Source organism: Labeo rohita, chromosome 17 (genome assembly GCF_022985175.1).
Source record: "Labeo rohita strain BAU-BD-2019 chromosome 17, IGBB_LRoh.1.0, whole genome shotgun sequence".
NCBI lineage: Eukaryota > Metazoa > Chordata > Actinopteri > Cypriniformes > Cyprinidae > Labeo > Labeo rohita.
In genome coordinates this window covers 19370866-19389708 of record NC_066885.1, presented here as the reverse complement: position 1 = coordinate 19389708, position 18843 = coordinate 19370866, and the positions used below count along the sequence as shown (strand labels likewise).

Here is an 18843-nt window from a genome sequence, read left to right as displayed (position 1 = left end):
AAACTGCCTGCTGTTCTTAAGAAAAAATCCTTCAGGTGTCACAAATTCTTAGTTTTTTCTGAATTTTTGTGTATATGAACCTTTTCCAACAATGACTATATGATTTTGAGATCCATATTTTTACACTGAGGACAACTGAGGGACTCATATGCAACTATTACAAAAGTTTCAAACACTCACTGATGGTTCAGTAGAAAAAAAATGCATTAAGACCCAGGAGGTGAAAACTTTTGGAATTTAAAGATCAGGGTAAATGTAACGTATTTTGTCTTCTGGGAAACATGTAAATATCTTTTGTAGCTTCTGAAGGACAGTACCAAATGAAAAATATATGATATTTAGGCAAAATAAGAAAAATATACACATCTTCGGTCTGTTCAAAAGTTTACACCCCTGGCTCTTAATGCAGAAAGAAGTAATCTTATCAACCCCAAACTTTACGATAATAACATAAAGTACAGTTAATGTTCCCCCCAAAAATACAGTGTAATCTGGCTGCTATTTGTACTTTACAATCATTTATACTGAGCACACACTCTTACTCCTTCACATAAGACAGAAGGCCTACAACTTAGCCAGCACTACAGGCTCCATACTGATATTTGTTTGTGTCATAGTTTTCAGGCCAAGCCATTTTATTCTTATCTGCACAATATATGTAGCAGTCAAGGAGATGAGATGTGCTTGCAGATAGCTTATCGTGAAGCTCTCGGTGAGAGCGTGCATCACACACACTGCCTTATTACAGATGAAGAAGCTGTCTGGGAGAGAGAGAGAGAAATGGTGGTGTCCGTACTGAAACAAAGAGGCTTAGTTATGTCAAATGATGGTTAAATATTTAATTTAATTTAGGAATTAAGCACAAAACAATTAGTTGACTTTGCAAGCTGCATTGGCCTATTAAATATGGCTTCAGGTTGTGTATTGACAATGCACCTTAAAGTAAGTAAATTGCCTGTTGCATTTTTATAAAGTAATTTCATGCATTATATGGTTGATATTAAAGATACTGAATGAAAAATGTTTCTAAAACAGAGCTTGTTTGCTAAAAATAGCTATAGGTGATTCATAGTTAATTCATTTTGGATAAAGATTAAGAAGACAAGTTACTTTCTTTGAAGTAACATACCCATTAAGAAAGTAAATAGGGTTGATTTTGATTTCATTTTACATTAATTCTGCCAGGCTTCTTTTCCACTCGCTGTATAGTTACACATTTACTTCCTGTGTTATTTGGTTAAGAACACCTCAGTAATTTGTAATACGAGGCCTGTTGGTACAGATGATGAATCACAAGGAGTTCCAACTTAAATGTGTATACACCGCATTATAGGTCAGAGCAGCGTTCCAGTGGTGGATATATCACACACGTCTGCTGTCTGGCTTGTTTTGACTGTATAAACGAGTGTTAAAGAGATTCTGTAGTGTGTGACACATCATAAATGATGTTTGTTGCATTTCTGCATATGTTTGACTGTTTTATTTATGCCCCCTAAAATGTGAATCCTGGAGAGAAAGCAAGCCGTCGCTTGATGGGCGTGAAATATAGCCCAGAATGAACGCTGGATGTACAGTCATATTAAATCAGTGCTGAAAAAGTTACAACTCTAATAAATTGTATTTATGCTAATGGTTAGATATGATTTACTGTGTCTATTAAAAGTGAGGAATGTGTGTGCTGCTTTTCTTTGGCCTGACACACACTTTCTCTCCTTCCCAATTGGATTCTCACACTCTCGTTCCTCTCCTCCCCCTTACTTTGCCTCTCTCTCTCTTTCTCCTGCTTTGCTTCTCCACGTGTCTCTCTCACCTATTATTTCCTGTACAGTTCCACAAAGTGTGCTGCCTCCCTCCAGAGTTGGGAGTGTAAATGGTTCCAGCGTGGAGGTGAGCTGGGAGGAGCCGGCGGAGGTCAGAGGTGTAATTGAGAAGTACGTACTGAAAGCGTACAGCCGGGACCGTCCCTCCTCTCCCCCCATCAGCGCCACCTTCCCCCACTCTCAGCACCTGACAGGTAAAAGCCACGCCGTCCGCCTGGAGCTTGGCTCTGACACCTTTTAACCCCCATGTTCCGTTTGGGTTCTCAGAGACCCCAGAGCCATTTTAATAGCTTGAAAAACATACTTAACATTAAGTTATCAGGATAGTTCGTAATGATGTCATGAATTTTTTTAGGAAAAATAACATGTTGATTTTAAATTTGGTATTATTTTAGCTGGCCATAACCTGCGCAAAAACACCTTTAAAGGAATAGTTCATCCAAAAATGAAAAGTGTCATCCTGTAAGACCTTTGTTCATTTTTGAAACACAAATTGAGATGTTTTTGATGAAATCTGTAAACTTTCTGACCCTCTATAGACAGCAATGCAAGTACCACATTTAAGGGCCATAAAACCTAGTTAGGACATCTGGTTAAGACTGACATGGAAGAGAAGAAATTGTCGAATAAAGTCTAAGTTGCTGTTTATGCAGGGTCAGAAAACTCTCAGATTTCATGAAAAATATCTTAATTTGTGTTTCAAAGATGAACGAAGGTCTTTTAGGTTTGGAACGACATGAGGGTGCGTAATAATGACAGAATTGTCAAGTTTGAGTGAACTATCCCTTTAAGTGTGAAATAAGTAATGTGCAGTTAGTTGAATTTCAGAGTAGGACTTAAGCATACATTTTTCCATGCAATTTCATAATTACTTCTGTTGTCTTTGAAATAAGGTTCAGATACTGTCAAATGTACTTTCAAATTTACTTTATGTAAATGTGACCCTGGACCACAAAACTAGTCATAAGGGTATTTTTTTTTTTTAATTGAGATTTATACATCATCTGAAAGCTGAATAAATAAAATTTCCATTGATGTACAGTTGGTTAGAATAGTTACAATTGTTACAATATTTGACTGAGATAGAACTTTTTGAAAATCTGGAATCCAAGGGAGCAAAAATCTAAATATTGAGAAAATCGCCTTTGTCCAAAGAAGTTCTTAGCATTGCATATTTACGAAGTATCTTCATGGAATATGATATTTACTATCCTACTATATTTACTATCTATAATATTCTGATGATTTTTGGCATAAAAGAAAAACCGATCATTTTGACCCATACAATGTATTTTTGGCTATTGCTACAAATATACCTGTGCTACTTAAGAATGGTTTTGTGGTCCAGGGTCATAAATATAAGTTAATATGTTAATGTAATTTCTATTGAAACTTGTATATCATGTATTTAAATGTATTTGTAATTACACATTTGTAATGATAGTTACAATTTAGTAGAGTTAAGTTAAAGTTATAAAGTACTTTATACATGTTAGTCAAATCGGTAACACTTTAGAATAGGGAACACTTATACACTATGCTATTAAGCAACTAGCTAAGAAACCGTAAAATAAAGTGTTACCATCAAATCAAAGTAAGTGCACTTCTTTAAAGTTTTAAAACTATTGTTTTAATAATCTTTTGTCATGCTTTAGAGTAGAACTTTTAATTTGACATTAAAGTGTAATTTTTAAATTGTAAATTGTAATTGTTAAAACAAGTGACTTAAAGGATACTTAAAGGAGAAGTTGACTTCCAGAACAAAAATTTACAGATAATTTACTTACCCCTTTTTCATCCAAGATGTTCATGTCTTTCTTCAGTCGTAAAGAAATTATGTTTTTAAGGTAATAGTGGACTTCTATGGTGCCCTACAAGTTTGAACTTCCAAAATGCAATTTAAATGCAGCTTCAAAGGTGTATTCCGGGTCAGTACCGTTTGCGTAGGTCGAAAAACTCCCAACTCTTCTCCTCCAACTTCAAAATTGTCCTACATCGCTGCAGAATGTAAAAAAGTGAGCATGTTTACAAAGTGAGCATTCAAAGAAGATCAAACACCCTTTACCATTAAAACGGCGATGTAGGACAATTTTGAAGTTAGAGTTTTTCGACCTACCCTAACTGTTTTGAATTGCAATACACAGAGTTCACACAGAGCTAGACAAGACAAGCATTTGAAGTTTAAAGGTATATAAATTAGATATTTTTTTTTCATTAGATAAGACCCTTCTTCCTCGGCTGGGATCATTTAGAGCCCTTTGAAGCTGCATTTAAACTGCATTTTGGAAGTTCAAACTCACAGGCACCATTGAAGGCACCATTGAAGTCCACTATATGGAGAGAAATCCGGAAACGTTTGCCTCAAAAAACATAATTTCTTTATGTTTAACAAGGGGGTGAGTAAATTCCTGTACATTTTTGTTCTGGAAGTGAACTTCTCCTTTAAGTGTAGTATTTGTTAAAAGCATATGCCTTTTAAGATGTAATGTACCCTACAAATGCCCATTAAATACAATTAAGCACTTTGTGTTTATTCAGTTTAAGTCAGTGGTGACCAGTGGTGAAAAAGTAAAAAAGTTTTCAATTTTAATTCATTCCTCACACTGAGGAACATCTGTGGCTTCAGAAGACTCAGAAAACAGTGCACAAGTCTTACAGACAACTTTTTTGTTCTTTCTGGAGCATGACAGTCCCTGGTCTTCATTCACTTACATTGTATAGAAGAGAACAGCCTGCTAAACATCATTTGTTTATGTTTTTCGAAAGGCATAAAGTTTGTAACAACAAAAGGGTGAGCAAATAGCACAGTTCTTGTTGTTTTGATGAACTGTCCCTTTAAAAGCGAAACGCATTAATGCTCCAGACGGTCTGTAGTCACGGCAGTGTTCCCTATGTGACATTGCAAGTTTATAGACTGAAAATCTGCTTGGTTACTTGAAATTACTTCAAAGAACAAATGAGGATCTTGAAACAACGATTACGTTCTCAGATGACCAATCACTGTGGCTATTCTCTGTCTCCGGGCAAAGCGTAACAAGAAGACCTTTTTTTTTTGCCTTGTTCTTGGCACGCTTCAACCTGCGCAAGCCTAAGCCGCACTAATTTATGATAGCCGTGACACCAAAAGCAGAATTACACAGGCAGATAAAAACTCCGAAAGCAAATGAGTGGGTAACGAGAGGAGAGCGGGTCAAGCTCTTAATTGAATTAAAAGACGTCTGACAAAAAAAAAAAGTTACACTTACCTGGCCAATTACAGCTCGGCTAGGGGTGTTTACCTTCCAACTCTTCCAAGATCTGTCTGCTACATGGATACAGTGGAAGCTAGCCAAAGATTCACTCATAGACTCCATTAAAGGATCCTGCCTTTATTTTGCTTGACAAATTTAAAAAATAAATCCACTTTTAAAGTCTACAAATGAATTAAAAGCAGCACTTGCTGAGGTCATCTGTTCTGATGCATAAATCATTACAGAACTGTTATTTATTCAATATTTATGGTCTGAATGTTTGTTTTTTAGATGGTTTCATGCACTCTAAAACTAAACAGAAAACATGTTTTCTGAAAAAATGTACTGTGGGTCATATTCTCTTTCTGCTTTTGGTAGTTTTTGCTTATGTTTGTTGAGAATGAGGGACAAATTTGACAAACGTCCAAGTGGTAGGTGAATATGTGTCAGAATATCATTTGATTGGATGTCTGTGTCCAAGCTGAGAACAAACATTAGTGAATTGAGGCCACATCTTTAACATCTTGAGAAACAATTACTAATGGGAAAAAGTCCTGAGCGATGAATTAAAGTCAGAGGCATATTGATCACAGCAGGGCCGGATAGTGACTTTCATAGCGTGCAAGAAACCCGCTTTAAATAGCATCAGCCACTTTATCCATTAAATAACATCATTAGTGTCCCATATCCCGAATAGCAAAGGCCGTATCACTTTCCATCCGTCTGATTAATAGGAGATATTACTGTTTGATAATAAAGACCTTTTTAAATCCAGACCTATTATCAGAAGTGATGGTTATATTATGCTGTGTTTGAAAAGCCATTGCATTAAGTCTTTTAGGAAGCGGAGTTGGGGAGGCCCACTTTTTGAAATATGGAAGGGAAAAGAATGACATTTGCCTCTTGCTCTCTGAAACGTTCTCTTCCTCTCTTCTTTCGCAGGCACTTTAAGTGGCTTGGCTCCTTTTAGCAGCTACGGTATTACCCTAACGGCGTGCACTCAGGCCGGGTGTGGCGAGAGCCCGTTCGCCATCGGCTTCAGCACTCCACAAGAGGGTAAAGTCATTTAGAAGGTCCTGACTCCCACATTTCTTTGATGAATAATAAAAGTGACGAGAGGGGCTCAAATAGTGCCGAGCCATTTGCTTGAAAACTCCAAACTAATTTGATGACAAAGTGCAATGCCAGGCTGTAATTGCTCCGTCTTATTTATTTTTTTATTTCCCCGTCTCGTTCTCATTCGCGTTTTCGGAGAGAGTGGTTTTAGGAACAGGGGTAAGTGCGGGATTGAACTCTTTCCCCTTTAATGACATGCATCTTTAATAGCCGTAATGCAGATTAATGGGCTTTTTAATTGCTGTTACATTGTTCATGCGAGAGCCTTGTCTTAATGTAAGGCATCTGAAAGATTAATGAAAGCTTCTTCATTTCACTCAAGCAGAGAAGTAAATCTAAAGACAGTTTGGGCTAAAAAGAATTGATTGTGGAGCCGAAAAGTATGAAATCGAGAATCAAGCGGCCCATTTCCACCGCTCTCGTTCAATCCGGTGGCGCGAGCGCACCGCGGCAAACATCATTCCTCTCGCTTTCTTTCGACTCGTCCGGGCTCATTCTTTATTGCCTTCACATCTGTCTGACCGCACAGGCAAGACAAAGAACCTTCTTCCTCAGTCAGAGAGGGAAAAAATGTCATGTCTATTGACCGAGAGCCTTTTTCCTACATGAAACGGCAAGAATAAAGACAGATTAATTGTCAGCAGCAATTATTTTCTCTGTCTGATTGTAGAAATAGAGCCGGTCCCAAAATAAAATGAGCTCGTTTTTAGGCCGATATTGTCAGATTTCTCTCTTCTGGCAGCGAGCGCAGAGGTTGAAAAATGTAGATAGCGTTTTAATATAAGCTAGGCTAAATATCCTTGTATAAAGGATAGTATGACATTAAGGGTCATCGTGGAGTGAAAAAATCGATCTGATGTGGACTTGATTACTAACCCAAATTACAGTATCGATTCTCCATGAGGGGAATTTTGAACATTGTTTTAATACCACATACAGAAGCAACTTCTCAACTTACTCTTGATCTGAGCATGTTTGACCTAAATTGCTCATTCAGGAAGTCTTTGTCTGTTTACAAATATATATCAATTAATAGCAACTGTTATAATCCTGAAACATTGTAAAATATGTACATCTTTAATGTTATTATTTGTTATTTAACCTGTTAAATAATTAACAATAATAATAATGAAAGATTGTACAAATTTTACTGTAATTTCAGACCTTTGGAATATACAGCTACATTTCTAAAATACATGATAAAGTATTTTATTTTATTTTATTTTATTATTTCTTAAAGGAGAAGTTCATTTCCAAAATGAAAATTTCCTGATAATTTACTCACCCCCATGTTTTTTCAGTCAAAACAAAATTAAGGTTTTTGAGGAAAACATTCCAGGATTTTTCTCCATAGTGAACTTCAATGAGGATCAACGGGTTGAAGGTGCAAATTGCAGTTTCAATGCAGCCTCAAATGGCTCTACACGATCCCAGCCAAGGAATAAGGGTCTTATCTAGCGAAACGATCGATCATTTTCCAAGAAAAATACAACTTTATATACTTTTTAACCACAAATGCTTGTCTTTCACTAGCTAGACCTGACACATTACGTAGGTGGAAGTACCAACCCAGTGTTTAAAAGCAAACGTGCAAACAAAGTCAAACGCCATTTACAAAAAAAAAGGTAAAACGATGTCAGATGATTTAGAACTTGGAGGAGAAAATGTGAAGGACGAAGAACTAACCACACGTGACTTTTCCAGTGTGATTACGCAATGCGTGAAGTTACGCATGTGCATTGCAGAGCTAGTGCAAGTTGAGCATTTGTGGTTTAAAAATACATAATTTTTTCTTTTTTTTTAAGAAAATGACAGATTGTTTTGCTAGATAAAACCCTTATTCTTCTGCTGGAGCTGCATTGAAACTGCAGTTTGGACCTTCAACCTGTTGGCCTCCATTGAAGTCCACTATATGGAGAACATTTTTGGAATGTTTTCCTCAAAAAACGTAATTTCTTTGCGACTGAAGAAAGAAAGACATGAACGTTTTGGATGACATAAGGGTGAGTAAATTTCAGTAAATCTGGAAATTTTCATTCTAATGAATTTCTATGTCTACTTCAAGTCTCAATGCATTGTTGTCTCTACTAGTTAACTAAAGTAATTAACAGTTTGATCATTTTATTGCCTTATTTTTAATAGCTCCAGAGGAGGTTCCGTCACCTGCTGCGATCTCTTACCCCAACTCTCTGTCTGTCCGCTGGGACCCTCCACCCAAACCCAACGGCGTCATCACCCAATACATCCTCTACAAAGACACTACTGTCGTGTACCAAGGCAACATGACCAGTTTCAATATCACAGGTTAGCAAGACTTGAAATGCAAGACTTGCCTTTGCTACCTGGTATCCATTGCTTGAATGGCAACTGTCCAGTCAGGGTCACGTATGCGTTAAAAAGATCTGTCTCCTTTACTCATTCCTAAAAGGAATGATCTGGGTTCATTACAAGCTAAACAGCATTTGTGCCATAACATTAAATATGCTGTTAGTGCTTCACTGTATCCATGTTTACACACATTAAATGCAAGAATTCAAAAATAAGAGGATGATTAGCATTTGAAAGACAAAAAAGCAACTCATACCTTCCCAGGGGATGTTTCTATAAGCCTTGTTATATTATAAAACATTCTAACTGTCATATTGTAAGGAAGAAAAGCAGCGCTGATGGAATGTTCTTATGATATGTTCAGCAAAAAAAGCACAGAGCAGTGTCCAGTGTGTAACTTGAATTTTAAAGAAGCTATTTTGGCGACTTTTCTGTTATTTTTTTCACCCCTGTAGTCCTTGTTATATAATGTATATTGAGCCAAAAACATTCCTAATTTAATTTTACACAACCAGTCACTCTCTTTTTGACCCTTAGAACTAAATAGACTATTTGGTACCATACCATTAAGACATCTACAGGATATGTAAATGACCTCTTTTATGATTGGTTAATTTAGACATTAATTTGAGATGTTAATTTAATTATGTTAATGTGAAATAAGATTTATTTTTGGCATTTTCGCATTTATTTTTGATAGGACAGTATAGCAATGACAGGAAACGAAGTGGGAGATTTTATTTTTTATTTAGTTTAGTAAATTAACTAAATCTATGTAATATGTCCCCATAATTTAGTGCTTAGCAATTGAGATAAGAATAAAAGAGAATAGAACAGAAATTAAAAAATGGAATGCATAGGTCAAAAATTGTTACCTTCAAAGTAAGAAAAAAAAACCATTCAGACCACATGGTGGATGCATGGGCCAGATACAAACTAGGGGAATGGCTGTCCATGTTCCTCTTGATTTAATCAAATCCTGCAGTCAATAGGTGGAGCAGATGCTCGACTCTAAAGAGCGTCACTTGTATTACTGTATTTCATCTTGCCAGTGGAGACAGGGCCAACAGCCAGCCATTGTTTGTTGTTGTTTTCTTTTTTTCTATTCCCTGTGTGCTCTTTTTGCAAGTAGCGGCAGCCTCTGCTCTTGGCGGTAATACACGAACATTGAGAGATGTTTTATTAAAAGGCTCCAATGCTCCAGCCGCCGTTTGACCCGGGGTGAGAAGCATGCCTAAATGATATGGAGCCCCCAAAAGGCCAATTTACACTCAGGACAGGTATATTCTCACTGAGATGAATCATTCAGAATGTCAGCCCCCCCTCCTCCACTCACACACACTCCCACACATAGACGTATAGACTTCGGCTACTGGATTGAAAGGAATTCTCAAGCATCTTACAAACCTTGTGACTTAGACAAATATTTATATATGTATTTTTTTTTTTTTTTTTTTTTTTTTAAAGAAGTCTCTTATGTTCACCAAGGCTGGGGTTATTTAATAAAAAAATTCAGTAAAAACAGTAATATGTGACCCTGGACCACAAAACTAGTCATAAGTAGCACAGATTACTCATTACCGATTTTTCTTTTATGCTAAAATCATTAGGATATTAAGTAGAGATCATGCTCCATGAAGATATTTTGTTAATTTTCTACCATAAGTATATGAAAACGTATTTTTTTTCAATTAGTAATATGCATTGCTAAGAACTTCATTTGGACAACTTTCTCAATATTTTGACTTTTTTGCACTCAAATTCCAGATTTTCAAATAGTTGTATCTCGGCCAATACTGTTCTATCCTAACAAACCATACATCATTGGAAAGCTTATTTATTTAACTTTCAGGTTCTTTCAGATTATACAAATAAAAAACAAAGGTATGACTGGTTTTGTGATCCTGGGTCGCATATTGGGAATTATTGCTAAAGGTCAATATACCTGTTTTCAATTTCAGTGTATTTTAAATGTAATTTATATTTGGGATATTAAAGCTGAATTTTAATATCTTGATTTGGTGCTCAAAAAAGTGCACTCAAGACCTTATAGTTCATGTTGTAAATTAATATTACTCATTAATATTAATTTCTTGTTAATATTGAAAACAGTTGTGTTCCTTAATATTTTTTAAAACTAAGATACATTTTTTTCAGAATTATACAAGCATTTATCTGAAATAGTATAAAATAGTTTGTAGTGAAATAAAAGTATTTTGTAATGATGCCTTAATGGCATCATCCTTCAGGAAGTTGCATATTTTTGTTGCATAATTTAATATAATATATACACACTGAAAAAAAAAATGTGTAGAAACAATTTTCACTCAAATATTCCTAGTAAATTTCACAAACAACTACAAAGAAAGGGCAAGTAACACTTGAATTAAACATGAAATTTGAAGTAGAATAACTTTAACTGAATTTTTTTATAAAACAAACATAAGTATTTTTTAACTTCAATTTTTTTTGTACAGTATAAAATTACTAAATTTTGCCAATTGAGTTCTTTATATCTTTTTCTTTTTTTCTAGTTTTATTTATTGTTTTTTGTCACTGAAACATTCCGTCCTGTTAAAATCTAGTGCTGTCCAAACGATTAATCGTGATGATGTATATTTATATATACAAAGTATACAGACATACATAATGTAAACTTTTATTTTGGATGCGATTAATCATGAATAATTGATTTGACAGCACTAAAAATTACAGAAAAAAATATGGTTAAAATGTAATACAATTTTTAAAATATATTGAGTGTGTGTATATAAATTCTAAGTATGGTTTATGTACGATAAAAAAATCTGATACCATAATGTAAGTGCAAATAATCAATTTATAATAATAAAGCACAAGTACCTGAGTTTAATGGGAGCATATTTCTAAAGATGTGGTATAGATTCAAAAATTTCTTATACATCTTTATTGGAAAGAGTATTTAAAACCAAACATTCCATGGCTTCAAAATAATAATCAGTTGTTTTTCATGAAAAAAATCATGCGTTTTTATAATGGTACCAACAAATCAGTGAGAGCAGGGTCTTATTCCACCTCCAGATTGAAAATTACAGCTTTCCTGAGTGTAATCATTGGGGCATCCATGTATCCGAATATCATTTTATTGCAGCACCTAACCTGTGCTGATGTTGTCACGATGTGAGCTCTCTTTTCACTCAACCTTGTCTCGTTTTTGCCGGTCCAGTGCAAACCCACATAAACAAAGGTCACGCTGAAGTCAATGTCCTCAGTCCACTCTCAGAGAGAAACACCTGAGCGCATATCACATTGAGTCTGTGTAAAGAGCCATAAAGCCTTCAGAGGCACCGCACCAGGGTCTCCGTTTACATCGCCTTCCTTTTGATCAGCCTTAGCTTCTCTCCTGAATGGCTAAAGATATGCCTGACTACATATGTATTACAACCCCAAGCCAAAGCAGAAAATGTACTGAAGGCTTTGGGGGCATTTCTCATAAGACACATTGTGCGGCAGGATGTTATTTTCAGTCTGCTCGGTGGGGTATCCCGTATTTATTGTGGGTCGTTGTAAAGGCAGAGGTCTGATGTGATAAGACGCTATGGAGCGCTGCATTGCTGCGGCTGCCGTCCCCTCCTCTTCACCCCGCCACGCGCAAACCCGGGGATTCCAATTTCTTTCAGGATATCTTAGCTCAGCTTCCAAGCTGCCCCCGCTGTGATTTTGGAATATCTCACCTTTTTTATTCCTCCTTCCTTGACAGTAAACTGCTTTCAGGCGCTTCAAGGAGAGATCCTCCTTCCCGTCAAGAGGAACCTTTGAAACGCAGGCAGTGTTTGCAACTGCACAAATGATTAACAAATGATTCCAACCATGTGTGAGGAGCGGAGAGCCAGGAGCTCGCTGATCATCACAGCAACATAAAGAACCCAAACATGTGAAAATACTGCAGTATGAGAGATTAGATCACAGCTTACAGGTCATAGTGGAATTACACAAAGTGGTTGATCTCTGTAGGTTTGTGACCAAATAGAAAGGTTAGTGACAAAATTCAGAGAGCTGGAATACACATGCCAACTAAAGATAATGAAATCACACTTTGTTTACAATCGCAGGTCAGTTTACAAGGACTTTAAGGTTTTAATATCATGGTAACATCACGTTCACTGTATCACAGAGTATCAAACTCCCTATAATCTTGGAGCCAAGATTATATAGCATTATAATTACATTTAGTTGTATCAAATTTAAAGGAGAAGTCCACTTCCAAAACAAAGATTAACATATAATGTACTCACCCCCTTGTCATCCAAGATGTTCATGTCTTTCTTTCTTCAGACGTAAAGAAATTATGTTTCTTCCAATCCTGATACCCTGTTTAGGTTTTCAGTTTTAAGTTTCATGATCATTTAAGGTTAAAATGATTTTTTTTTTTTTAATTATGACTTTTTCTTGCAATTCTGACTATTTTCTCACAATTCTGACTTTTTTCTCAGAATTGTGTGATACAAAATCACAACTGTGAGAAATAATCTCAGAACTGCGAGATGAAAACTTGCAATTATGACCTTTTTCTCTCATGTGCAAGTTTGTATCTCACAATGCTGACTTTTTTCTCAAAATGTGTGATGTAATTCACCATTGCGAGATAAAAACTCGCAGTTCAGACATTTTTCTCACAAATGCGAGTTGCATCTGTGATTCAGACTTTTTTTCTCACAATTATGACTTTTCTCAGAATTCACAATTGCGAGAAATAAACTCAAAATTGCGAAATTAAAACTCGCAATTATGACTTTTCTCAGAATTGTAAGATATAAACTTGCAACTGCGAGTTACAAAGTCCAATTTTGAGGGGGGAAAAGAATATGTTCTCAGAAATTTCAAAGTTCTGACTTTTTTTCTCACAATTGCGAGTTTATATCACAATTCTGAGGAAAAAATTAAGAATTATGAGAGAAAAAGTAGAATTACGTTTTTCAATTTTTTATTCAGTGGCTAATGTTTAAAAATTGTTTCAAAATGTCCCATTTATGAGTTTACATTTGTGAATCTGTAGCTCATTCTACAGATCATTTTAAACAAATTTGTCATCTTTCTATATATTTATGTTTATGAATAGTTATGACTTTGTTTCCTTCCGGAACATACATTAGATTATCAAAATATCAAACCTGATTTCCTTCTGTTCAAAAAAGCATGGCAATCACTGGCTGTTAAGTTCATTTTATATATATATATGGAAATTTTTATTTATTTTTTTACAGTGTTTCATAATTTTCTGAAGTGATGCTGATGTTTTTTTTTTTCTCTCTATCCAGGTGTTGGTGTATTCACTCCTCATAAGTTGATGTTGAGTGCCTGTACTGAGGCAGGATGCACCAACAGTTCCCAGGTTACCCTATTCACAGGTCAGTTGCCTCCCACGCATGTAGAGCCACCCGTCCTGACTGTACTGGATGCCCGCAGTATCCACATACAGTGAGTATGAAAAAAATATATTTTTCGAGAAATTGTTTGTCTTTTTAGGAAAAGTACTTTTAATATTATGAGTTTGAAATAATTACATAAAGGTTTTGCTTTGTATCTATGAGTTTTTTAAAGCTTTTTTAGGGCATGTGTTTTTGAGCAATGTAGTTTGACTTTTTTTTTTATTATTTAAATAACATGTTCCAACCTCACTAGGTCCGTCCTTGGACGGCACGCACACATGCACACTAACGAGGCGTGAACGGGAGTGAAGGTGGTCGTTCTAACCTTTTATATGACAATGTTTTATCAGAGAGATACGCTAATGAGGTGACAGACATTTGCTCTCTGTAAGAGGACGAATACATCTCAGGTCTTGTTATCCCTCACCATTATACTAAAACTAAGCTCCGCATGTCAAAGCATAACCCTCTGAAGATACAGTATAACCCCTGTTTAAAAAAAAAGTCCTCACTACAAAAATCTCACACTAGAGCGATTTATCTGACCAACCCGTATGTCAAATTTGAGAAGCTGTCCCTATCCACAGCGTGGGTGCATTAATCAACTGAGTGTTTTCCATATAATCATAAAGTACGCCCCTTCCGCCAGTCATGCCATTGGCTGTTTGTCCTTATTGTCTTTGCGTGTCCTCTGGCTGCAGTTGAGCAACCAGGGGAACGGAGCAACGGAGCAGGCCTTGATTTAGGGGCTAATGCTCAACTCCTGCACCCACGCCGGACCGTCTCATTGGACTATATGAAAACGCACAGTCCGACCTTCTTCCAGCCTGTTTAGCATGCAGAAAATTCTCCAGCTTTTGACCCTCGCCGCTTGACTTCGAGAGAGAAGAGGGGAAAAAAAGAGTCCGTACAAGATTTTTCCCAGCAGCCTGGACCCCGGGCCTATAGCAATCTATGTGAAAGCCTTTAGAGGTTCATCTTCAGCTGCCCCGTCGCCATCACTTAAGAACTATCCGGAGAGGGCACCATGCCACACAACAATGCGAGGGGACGAGGAGAGAATAGAAGAGGAGCCGGAGAGAACTGTAAAAGGAGTTAAGGGGCAATGGGGAAAGTGAACTTATGTACACTTTGTTTTAGGCCAAGAGAGATGACAGAAGCGCTCCGGCGCATTTCCCATCAGAAAGAAAATGTCATCACTTTACTGAATGATCACAGGTGAGGAGAGAGCGAGAAGGAGAGGGCCATGAGGAGAATATATATTTGAGCTGTCACCTACACCGTGGCAAAATCCACCACCTGTTCGCTGCCATCAGAAAGCGGCGATTAAATTACTCACACCACTCCACCTTTACCGGGCCGCCCGAGGAGGCCTGTAATACCTGGAGGGAGAGAGCTATACTTTTTTTTCCCCCATTCATCTCAGTGGCATTCGCTCGGTTGTCCAAAGCACGCAATTTAAAATCTGCAATCTTTGCTTAACAGCGCTCAGGATGTTTTGACCAATCAGCTGAGCAGTAAATATAGTAAATGATGTCATGAGAGTTGTGATTGGCATGCGCACAGTCCCCAAACTCTTTACTAGCAACTGTCCTAAACTGTGAAATCATGCTTCTATAAATAATCTAGAACTTTAAAATGAACTGGGAATTGGTAAAACCTCTACTGTAATGTATATTATCATGTACAAAATATGCATTTAAAGAATATATGAAATGTAATTAAATATTTGCGGTTTACAAAATTATTTACTAAATAATTATTGTTTGTACATTAATATGATTAATATGATTAGAATTAGAATGCTTTCTATTGACAATCAGTTTAGCCATCATAGAAATAAATTACACTTTAGAATATATTAAAATAGAAAAAGGTTATTAAATTGTAGTATTTCACACTATTACTGTTTTAGCTGTATTTTTAATAAATGTCTGAATAAAATATACATAAAAAGGTTATTGTGACTTTTTTTCTCAGGATTGCATGATATAAACTCACAAAGTCAGAACTGCAAGATAAAAACTCACAGTTAAGACTTTTTTTCTCACAATTCTGACTTTTTTCTCATAATTCTGACCTTTTTTTCAGAAATGTATGATATAAACTCAGAATTGAGAGCGAAAACTTGAAAACTTGAGATATAAACTTGCAACTGAGTCATAAAGTCCAATATTTAGGGGAAAAAAGACTGATATGTTCTCAGAATTGAGTTTATGTTATTGTGACTTTATCTCACAATTCTGACTATTTTCTCTGAATTGCATGATGTAAACTCACATTTGCAGGATGGAAAGTCAGAATTGTAAGATAATTTTTTTTTTCATAATTCTGACCTTTTTTCAGAAATGCATGATATAAACTCTAAACTATAAAGAACTGAGAGAGAAACTTGTAATTATGACTTTTTTTTCTCACAAATGTGAGTTTATATCTTGCAATTCTGACTTTTTTCTCATAATTCTGACTTTTTTTCTAGGAAATGCATGATATAAACTCAGAATTGAGAGAGGAAAACTTGGATTTATGATTTTTTTTTCCTGCAAATGTGTGTTTGTATCTCGCAGTTCTGACTTTTGTCACGCAATGTCTCGTAAATCTGAATTTTTTTCTCACAATTCTGACTTTTTTTCTCAGAATTGCGTAATATAAACTCACAATTGTGAGAAATAAAGTCAGAATTGTGAAATAAAAATTCGCAATTATTACTTTTTTCTCGCAAATGCAAGTTTATATCTCAACAATATCAACAATTCGGACTTTTATTCTCATAATACTAATTTTTTCTCAAAGTGTGAGTCGAGCTCCAAGTTTGATTGGACTGGTATATTTTTTAGAATTGTTTATATCTTACAATTTGGACTTTTCATCTTGCAACTGTGAGTTTATATCACTATTCTGAAATAAAAAAAAAAAAGTCAATGGGCTTACAACAAATGTAACAATTTTGTTTTTTATTAAATTTTAATATATTTATTTAAATAATAAATTTTAATAAAAGAATCCCAAAAAAAGTATCATGGTTTCTACTAAAATATTACACTGCACAGCTGTTTTCTACATTAATATGTTTATAATAATAAATATTTGATTAATTAGTTGATTAATGAGGTTAATTAATTAGAATGATTTTTGAAGGACACTCAGCTTAGCCATCACAGGAATTAATTACACTTTAAAATAGAAAATAAACAAATAAAATACATAAATGCTTTTAAATTATAATATTTCACAATATTACTTTATTTACTGTATTTTTAATAAAATAATGCAGCCATTCATTACCGCACAAGCATTAAAAATCCTATCAACCCCTATTCAATTTTGTTATTTTTATTTAATTTATTTATTTCAATATATCTCATCTGAATATGTTAAAATGGTTTTCAATAGAGAACTTTTTTTTGTCAAGGTGTAGTTACAGCATCTACCAGCAGGGGTTGATGGGGGCCGAGCTAACCGGCAAAACCTTGACCCCTTGGATCCACAACATTCCTTCTCTCTCTCGTCTTCGGCAGCGTAGCGGCCCATCTCAACAGCCTTCATTCAATTATGCTCGTTTCAGGCATTGAAGAAGGAAAAAAAAATACAAGCCTTTTCTTTTTATTCTCCTGCTACCTCTGTATTAATGGCAGTGGAGAGCTTGTGATCTCTGTAAGCCATTTATTAAAAAGATGTATATGACCCAATTTGTCTCATCACCGATTTTCATAACTTCATTATGTATCTGCTCTATCCTGACGGCAGCGCCTCAGAGGGAAACTCACCTTATTTATTGTCTTCATCCGCCAAGAGGGGGAAATGGTTATTGCTTTATTTCCATTGGATATTTCAATTTGAATAGGACGAGAAGCTGCAATGATGATAGAGGGAGAATGAGAGCGAGAGAGGGAGAAGGAGAGAGGTTGGGGGAAGAGAGAGAGAGAGAGAAAGGCAGCATTGTAATTTGACATTACAGATGATATCTCTCTCCCTCTCTCTTTTTTTCTCTCAGGGTCTAATTGTGGATACAGTGCCTTTGAAAGGTATTGCCTTGTTAGCAGAATCGTAATAGGAGAGGGTGAAGGATCATATGTGTTCAATACTCTTTTGTTGTGTTGCGATTTGCCTGTGAGAAAGGTTGCGAGACCCCGGACTGCAGGATATGCACAAACAGAATATCAGCAGAAACAAGCTGCGTGAAAGTATACGGCATCTTGAGGAAATGAGAATAACGCTCTTAGTATGACATTAACATCTTATTTAATTTTTGATATCTTTTTCAGAAAAAAAAAAAAATACACGGACATTAGATGCTAATGTGTGATTTTTGAATTTTTACGAACAGTTTTGCAAAAAATAATGTTTGCTTTGTTCAAGTGTATTATAATTGATTAAAATGCCATATTAGTAATGCTATAACCGACTGCTTATCAATTATGCAATGAAACGTCTTAATGGCCGTTGTCGTTTGCCATTTAAAATGCAATTTAATTTATGCCTAAACTAAATTAATCACAATAATGAATAAGGTCACCTGCGGGTGTGTTTGCTCCGTGTGGACCGGGAGGCCCTTGTGAGCTTTGTACTAAATTAAGGAAACAAAGAGGGTCGGAGAAACATCAGGTCAAACTCATTGTGCTTTAGACGTGTGCTTGTGCTTGATGATTATTCTCATCACACAGGAGGTTACTGTCCTATTTCCCTCTTAAAACAACAAAGATGACTTAAGCTCATGTCTCAGTCTTGATACTATTACTTTCAACAGGGACATTGTCTCCTCTTGACATTTAACTCTTTGTTTGAGGATTTAGACAGATGTGGCATTCAATTTTGACTGGGATATAAGGGTTGTTTTACAATATGGGCACTATAAAAATAATCTTAAACACTTTTACTGTGTTAATATGGGTATTTTACTAAAAAAACAATACAAATCAGGTAACAAATGTATTTTGTCTT

The 18843-nt window shown here is 35.7% G+C and overlaps 1 protein-coding gene across 1 annotated transcript in view; it reads left to right on the top strand.

The window, feature by feature from the left end:
• The window catches only part of ush2a (Usher syndrome 2A (autosomal recessive, mild)), a 269523-nt gene that overhangs the window by 103253 nt on the left and 147427 nt on the right, over positions 1–18843 (top strand). The window contains exons 30-33 of the mRNA XM_051132845.1: positions 1829–2014; positions 5993–6106; positions 8309–8470; positions 13792–13951. Of these exons, the coding sequence (XP_050988802.1) occupies positions 1829–2014; positions 5993–6106; positions 8309–8470; positions 13792–13951 (622 nt within the window). The remainder of the gene's footprint in view (positions 1–1828; positions 2015–5992; positions 6107–8308; positions 8471–13791; positions 13952–18843) is intronic.